The sequence below is a fragment of the Bison bison genome, unplaced genomic scaffold (assembly GCF_000754665.1).
Source record: "Bison bison bison isolate TAMUID 2011002044 unplaced genomic scaffold, Bison_UMD1.0 scf7180017864371, whole genome shotgun sequence".
Classification (NCBI taxonomy): Eukaryota; Metazoa; Chordata; class Mammalia; order Artiodactyla; family Bovidae; genus Bison; species Bison bison.
Window position 1 is genome coordinate 1,046,111 of NW_011494943.1, and position 8,418 is coordinate 1,054,528.

The window sequence follows — 8,418 nt, forward strand, 5'->3', positions numbered from 1 at the left end:
TATGCTATCTGGGTTGGTCATAACTTTCCTTCCAAGCAGTAAGCGTCTTTTAATTTCATGACTGCAGTCACCATCTGCAGTGAGTTTGGAGCCCCCAAAAATAAAGTCTGACACTGTTTCCACTGTTTCCCCATCTATTTCCCATGAAGTGATGGGACCAGATGCCATGATCTTCATTTTCTGAATGTTGAGCTTTAAGCCAACTTTTTCACTCTCCTCTTTCACTTTCATTAAGAAGCTTTTTAGTTCCTCTTCACTTTCTGCCATGAGGGTGGTGTCATCTGCATATCTGAGGTTATTGATATTTCTCCCGGCAATCTTGATTCCAGCTTGTGCTTCTTCACCCCAGCGTTTCTCATGACGTACTCTGCATAGAAGTTAAATAAGCAGGGTGACAGTATACAGCCTTGATGGACTCCTTTCCTGATTTGGAACCAGTCTGTTGTTGCACGTCCAGTTCTCACTGTTGCTTCCTGTCTGGTCCCATCACTTCATGGCAAATAGATGGGGAAACAGTGGCTGACTTTATATTTGGGGGCTCCAGAATCACTGCAGATGGTGATTGCAGCCATGAAATTAAAAGATTCTTACTCCTTGGAAGGAAAGTTATGACCAACCTAGACAGCATATTAAAAGCAGAGACATTACTTTGCCAACAAAGTCCATCTCGTCAAGGCTATGGTTTTTCCAGTAGTCATGTACTGATGTGAGAGTTGGACTATAAAGAAAGCTGAGCAGTGAAGAATTGATGCTTTTGAACTGTGGTGTTGGAAAGACTCTTGAGAGTCCCTTGGACTGCAAGGAGATCCAACCAGTCCATCCTAAAGGAAATCAGTCCTGGATGTTCATTAGAAGGACTGATATTGAAGCTGAAACCCTAAGACTTTGGCCACCTGATGCGAAGAGCTGACTCATTTGAAAAGACCCTGATGCTGGGAGGGATTGGGGGCAGGAGGAGAAGGGGACGACAGAGGATGAGATGGCTAGATGGCATCACTGACTTGATGAACATGAGTTTGAGTGAACTCTGGGAGTTGTTGATGGACAGGGAGGCCTGGCGTGCTGCGGTTCATGGGGTCAAAAAGAGTCAGACACGACTGAGCAACTGAACTGAAACTGAGCATGGCCTTGCCCACCAGAACAAGACTCAGTTTTCTCCATAGCCAGTTCCTCCCACAGAGGGCAAAGAATGAAAACCACAATCACAGAAAACTAACCAAGCTGATAACATGGATCATAGCCTTGTCTAACTCATTGAAACTATGAGCCACACCATATAGGGCCACCCAAAACGGATGGGTCATGGTAGAGAGTTCTGAGAAAACGTGGTCCACTGGAAAAGGGAATGGCAAACCACTTCAGCATTCTTGCCTTGAGAACCTCATGAACAGTTTGAAAAGGCATAAAGATACGACCAATATTAATTCATCATCATTAACAGAAATCCACACCTTCCTAAGGTTTCCTTAATGTTTACCTAATGTGTTTCTCTGTTCCAAGATTGCATCCAGAATGTCACATTAATTTTAGTTGTCATGTCTCCCTAGTCTCCTCTTTGCTGGAATAGTTTGTCAGATTTTCCTTATTTCTGATGATCTTGACAGTTTTGAGGAGTGTCTGTTAGGTATTTGTGGAGTGTGCCTCTATGGTAATGTGGAATTCTTCTGCAAGAAACGTTGATCTCTTTCCTGTCATTTATCAATGGAATCATTTGTACCCATGTGGGTCCACACGGTGGGGCCCAGCACGGATTTCTCGGGTGGTCCAGCCCCGGCGCTGGGGGCTCTCCCACTGGCCAGCCCTTATATCTGCCTCTGTCAGTGTGACTGCCCCGCTCCCAGTGCACCAGGCTGTCCCCGGATTTGCTCTGGGATGTCCTGCCACCTGTCCCAGGACCACTGGCTCCTTTCACTGGGGCGTGGCATGAGGAAACAAAAGCTGGGCTTCGTGTGCTTGCTGCTTCTGGGATGTCCCTTGCCGAGTGTCCTCTGCTCTCCCTGCTCGGCTCTAGTCTCGTGCTGTGCCACGGGCCTTTTGTTAAGATTTCCTCCTGGGTCACCACTCTCACTTATGCTATGTTTATGCCGCCTTAACTCACACATTCTATCTTTTACACAGAATTTTAGTTTTGGCAATTGTGTTTGGTTCTTTGTCCAATCTGGTCATTTTTGTTTAATCTCTTCAGGTTTACTCATTTTGTAACTCTACCCTTTGTTTCTATAAACAGTTAATACACGTTTATATTCTTTTTCTGATATCTGAATGCTTGCTCATGGAAATCTGTTTCTGTTGACTAACCAGTGGTGGTTTGGGGATGCCGGGGGACTTGGTGATTTTTTTTTTTTATTAGGAGCTTGTTTTTGGTTTATCTTAATTTGTGGGAAACCTGGAGACATTAAGCTTGGAAATCCTTCAATAACTGCACCAAATTCCTCTTTTCTGAGTCTCCTCTCTTCCTTTTTAATGCTGTTTCTCTTCTTCCTGTGGTTCATTATTTCTGCCTGAAACATCCTATATCTACCTCTGTCTCCAGATGCTACTGTCCTTTCTCTTAAGGTCCGTCTCAGATGCTTAGGTTTTATTCAGTTTTCCAGAATTCTTCTGAGCTCAAATAACCGCTCCCTCTCTGACCTCTTCTGGCCCTTTGTCTTCTCTTATGGCTCTTATGGTATGTGTGTGTGTGTGGTGTGTGTGTGTTGTGTGTGGTGTATGTGTGTTTTGTGTGTGTTATATGTGTGTTGTGTGTGTTATGTGTATTATGTGTGTATGTGTTGTGTGTGTGTGGTGTGTGTGTGTGGTGTGTGTGGTGTGTGTATTATCTGTGTTATGTGTGTATCTGTGTGTTGTTTGTGTGTTATGTGTGTGGGTTATGTGTATTATGTGTGGTGTATGTATGTTGTGTGTGTGTTATGTGTGGTGTGTGTGTTATGTGTCTATTATATGTGTTATGTGTGTATGTGTATTGTGTGCGTTATGTGTGTGTATTATATGTGTTATGTGTGTGTGTTGTGTGTGTGTGGTATGTGTGTTGTGTGTGTTATGTGTGTGTGTGGTGTGTGTGTGGTGTGTGTTGTGTGTGTGTGGTATGTGTGTGTGTGTTTGTGTGTGGTATGTGTGGTGTGTGTGGTGTATGTGTGTTATGTGTGTGTGTGTGTTATGTGTCTATTATATGTGTGTATGTGTATTGTGTGCGTTTGTGTGTGTATTATATGTGTTGTGTGTGTGGTGTATGTGTGTTATGTGTGTGTGTGGTGTATGTGTGTTGTGTGTGTGTGTGTGGTGTGTGTGTTTGTGTGTGTTATGTGTGGTGTGTGTGGTGTATGTGTGTTGTGTGTGTGTGTGTGTTGTGTGTGTGTGGTGTGTGTTGTGTGTGTGTGGTGTATGTGTGTGGTGTGTGTGGTGTGTGTGTGTTGTATGTGTGTCATGTGTGTTTGTTGTGTGTGTGTTGTGTGTGTGTGTGTTATGTGTGGTGTGTGTGTGGTGTATGTGTGTTATGTGTGTGTGTGTGTTCATGTACACGTATGTGTAGCTTATGTAGTGTAGTCTAAAGTCTTTTAGGGAAAATGCTTTTCTGGAAGTCTCTTGTCACAGTGGCTTCTACACCATAAGTCTTAATAAATACTGACTTATGTATAGTTATAGATTAACACCTCAGCCTGTGGTGATGATTGCCCATAAACTCTATGAAATGTACAAGAGTGACTTCATGTATCAAGAAGTTGTTAATGTGTTGTTATTCCAAAAGTGCTTGTAGAATACTTCTTCAACTTTGAAAATAATCAAAATGATTGCTTCTTAACTACGGACATGTCCTCAATTTAAATATTAATGTATTTTTTTTCACAAAGAGCATTTAAAATGTTTACTTGGGATGATAGTCCTGAGAATCCATAATCATTTATGAGATGATAATAAGCCTGCCACTTCTTTTGCTAGAACCTTTCAGATTCAGTGTGGTTTCAAGAGCCATTAGCTATCTGAGGAAACAGGTCTGTGTTGTTGGAAGGATTTTGTAATTAATTTTTTATCATGGTAAAATACACATAATATAAAATTTGCCATCTTAACCATTTTTAGGTGTGCAGGCCAGTGATATTAAATACATTCACCTTGCATGCGACCATCATCACCACCTATCACATAACTCTTTTCATCTTGTAAAACTGAAACTGTCTCCATTAAAACAACAACTCTCCTTTCTTCACCCACGGGCCCTGACAATCCCCATATACTCTCTATCTGTGTGGTTTTGACTCTTCTAAGTACCTCACATAAGGAGAATCACACAGCCTTTGTCTTCTGGCTTATTTCACTTAGTATCATGTCCTCAAGATTCATATGTGTTGTAGCGTATTGCAGGCTTTCCTTCCTCTCCAAGGCTGAATAATATCCCATTGTGTGTATGAACCGCACTTCACTGCGCTTACCCATTTATGTATCAGTGGACACTGGGGTCGCTTCCATGTTTTCTGGTCTGTACGTTTTTGAACTGTTATTTAAGAGTCAGGTTAACTAAAAGTTGTCCTTATGGTTTGTCTCTTAGAGACACAGCCTTTAGTAATTTTTGAATTTTTAAAATAATTCTGCTCTTTTATGTCAGTCACATAGGTGAAGTTTTATAGCTTACTATTTATAATATTAAAGAAAAATGAACACATCTATTCCAGATTGAGCTTGTCAGTTTCCTCACTCTAGTTATCAGCACATGCTAATGACTGAAATATTAAATACCTGAGGGACACCTTCAGCATTGAGTTCTTTCAGTTAATGTCTATTTCTTCCATAATTAGTTGATACATTTTTCAGCATAGTTTTTCTATTTGAAAAATCACCATTGGATTGAAGCCAGTGCATTATCAGTGTTGCCAGCAATTTAAAACACCTTCCTCTAAGTTACCATTACGTGCCTAGTCAACTGATAAAAATATACAGAATGATGACGCCCAGCCCTGGAAGGTGTGTCCGGTCAGGGGATGGTTGGGTTATGTGGCGCCTGTTGAAGCATGCGGTGCCTTAAACAGCTGCCACTGGGCTTCAGAAAACGCTGCATTCTCAGCTAATGCACAGACAGTGACAGTGGCACCAGGTGCCCTCAGCCTGAACCAGCTGACCACCTGCTGGCTGGGCACACCAGGGTCCTTGCGCTGCTTTCCCTGTGAAAACAACTTGAAAGGCCAGATGCAGTTTTTTAAAGCACATTTGTGTGTGTGTGTGTATTCACAAACGGTTGAGTTAGTTAGGATGCGCAGATGTCAACATTTAAATGAAAACAGAAACCCAGAAGTGTGAGCGGAGTGCTGAAGGCATCTCTCGCCTTGAGGACCGAGTGAACTTGAACTTCAGTTTGGGGACTTGTATTGGGCACAGGAGTAAAACAAAGTCCAGGCTTTGCTTAAGGTGATGATCTAGGCTGCCACTGGGCCTTGAGCTGGGACACGGAAGGGCCACCAGGCGCAGACGAGTTAGAAGCCAGAGAACCGTCACCAAGCGGGGAAGAAGCAGGGAGGGGTGAGCCGGGAGACGGGCCTCGACACGTGCACACTGCTGTGTATTCAACAGGTGACTGACGAGAAACTGCTGTGCAGCACTGGGGGCCCTACTCGGTGCTCGTGGTGCCCTAGCTGGGAAGAAATCTGAAGAAGAGGGGCTGTATATATAGGGCCTCCCCAGCGGCTCAGTGGTAAAGAATCCGCCTGCTAATGCAGGAGATGCAGGCTCAATCCTTGGGTCGGGAAGATCCCCTGGAGGAGGAAATGGCAACCCACTCCAGCATTCTTGCCTGGGAAATCCATGGACAAAGGAGCCTTACAGGCTATAGTCCATGGAGTTGCAAAGAGTTGGACACGACTTAGCGACTAAACAACAATATATGTACATATTCACTTTGCTGCACAGCAGAAACTGACACAACAGTATAAAGCAACCGTCTTTGTGACCCTTTGGACTGTAGCCCACTGGGCTCCTCCATGGGTTTTCCAAGCAAGAATACTGGAGTGGGTTGCCATTTCCTTCTCCAGGGGATCCTCCTGACCCAGGGATCGAACTCAGGTCTCCTGCGTCTCCTGTATTGCAGGCAGATTCTTTACCCACTGAATCATCAGGGAAGCCCTTAAAGCAACTGTATTTCAATTTAAAAAAAAAAAGAAACCAGTAAACTAGAAACAACCTTAGTGTTGAGTGAGGTGCTCCTGAAAATCCACGCCTATAAGCTCAGGAACATCTGATGCCCGAACTGTCACATCAGTGTGCCCTGGGATACGAGGCTGAAAACTTGCTCTAAAGTCATCCAGACCTGCTGACATCTCCAGGGTCTGTCAGGGTCAGATGGTGGCTGGAGAACCACTTCCAATCCCATCAGACACGAGCCTGCATTTGAAAAGAGTAACACGTAGTGTGACAAAAACAAAATACAGTGACCCCAGGGTCTTAAAAATTCTGAACAACAGCGTGGGAGCTGCAAACAGTTGAGATGCTGGAATTACCAGCCGCAGACAGACGGCCATGCTCAGTATATGCTGTAGAGGGAAAGACTTTAAAGGACTGGAAAATATTTACTAAAGCGGTTAAAGACATTTAAAAATCGCCATATTTGTGTAAGAATAAACTCCCCAAAATAAAACAACTGAAATTCAGAATCTGTATGGATTTGAGATCTAATTACATGCAGAAAATGCCTAGAATGTAGGTGAGAGGAAAAGAGATGGAAAATATGAGAAATTCATGAAATGAAAGAATAGGAAGATCTAATTTACATCTGTGTGAGTTCATAATGAGTGGAGAGAGAATGGAACAGAGACGTTAAAGTAATAAGTCCAGCCTGATAATTCTGTAGCCTCTAGAACTGTGAGAGAGTAAACACGTCTAAAGCCACCCAGCTTTTTGTACTTTGTTGTGACATCCCTGGGAAGTTAGCATGCCCACGTGTTTGGGAATTAAGAGACATACTTCCAAACAGGTCATAAGTCAAAGAAAAAATAAAAATGGAAGTTAAAAATGCTTTGAATTGAATGATAACGAAAATACCGTGTATCTAAGAGATTAAACTTACGCAACAGTAGAGCAGTATTCATAGTCTAAGTTTATAAATCAAGAAAGAAGGAAGGATAAAAATAAATGAGTGAAATATCCAAGATAAAAAGTTAGAAGAATAAAAAAAGATTCCAAGAATGTAGAATGCAGGACATAACAAAAATAAGAGCAGAAATCAATGAAATAAAAACAAAAATTGAGTAGCAAGTACTGAGGAATCTCAGAAACATAATGCCAAATACTTGAAGAAGCAAGTTGCAGAAGAACCAAGTAATATTCCATTTGCAAAGGTATTTGAAACAAAACTAAACGCGTTGTCCGGGGTAAAACATTTTCGGTGGCGTCTATGTCTGAGCCTGAAGGGGCTGGCAGGGCCGGAGCAGGAGGGCGGCGGAGCGGGGCGGCGGGGCGCGTCTGTCAGCCTCGCGGCGCGTGTCCTTCCACGCACTCCCGTCACATCCTCTGCCCGTTTCCCTAACAAGGTGATTGCGGACATGGAGGCGCAGGTGCACAAGCTGAGAGAGGAGCTGGTCAGCGTGAACTCGCAGCGGAAGCAGCAGCTGGTGGAGCTGGGGCTGCTCCGGGAGGAGGAGAAGCAGAGGGCCGCGCGGGACCACGAGGCCGCGGTGAGCAAGCTGAAGGCCTAGTCGGAGAAGATGAGGCTTGAGCTGAAGAAGACCCACGCGGCCGAGACGGAGCTGACGCTGGAGAAGGTAGGCGGCTGGGCGGTGGGAAGCGGGCCGGCGTGCACGAGGCCCAGGCCGCCGCCTTGCCTTCCCGGCTCACCTCTCGGGCCGTGGCCTGGAGCCGGCCCCCAGTTTATAAGCCTTGCAGGTGCGCGGTCTGCAGGTCTCAGGCTTCCCTAACACCCCTGTCTCCCGGGGAGGGACAGATGGAACACCCCCTGCCGAGTGACGAAAGACGCGTGGAGCATCACTCTGGGCAGGAGTATGTGGGCTCTGGCGTTGAGTGGAGGCCCTCGAAAGGGCTGGGCTTTGTCCCCTGTGAGCAGCGGAGGCCGGGGGTTCACTTCCGCTGAGGGCAGAGCTGGACGCAGGGAGACCAGTTCAACCACTGCAGGCATGCGGGCGGGAGGTGACCGTGCTGGGGTGGCCAGGGGCACGGAGGGCGGTGACCGGCCCCGTCCCCTTGGGGCCCGGGTGTCCGCAGCGGGGCTCAGGGTTTGCTTCCGGCTCAGACGTGTCGGGGCGGCGAGGGGCAGAGGGCGCGCGCTGAGCGGGTCGTCCGGGGCGGCTGCATTGCGGCACGCTGGAGCCGACGGACACTCAGCCTCAGTCCCCTCTGCTGAGAGGCAGGGGAGCGTCCGAGCCTCAGGGACACAGCCGGCCACGGGGCCTTCGTGCACCCAGTGGGGTCGCGGGTGGCCAT

General features: G+C 45.9%; 1 protein-coding gene across 1 annotated transcript in view; it reads left to right on the forward strand.

Annotated features, from left to right (window-relative positions):
• The window catches only part of CEP112 (centrosomal protein 112kDa), a 318,653-nt gene that overhangs the window by 202,879 nt on the left and 107,356 nt on the right, over positions 1 to 8,418 (forward strand). The window contains 1 exon segment of the mRNA XM_010856057.1: positions 7,512 to 7,742. Within this exon segment, the coding sequence (XP_010854359.1) occupies positions 7,512 to 7,742 (231 nt within the window).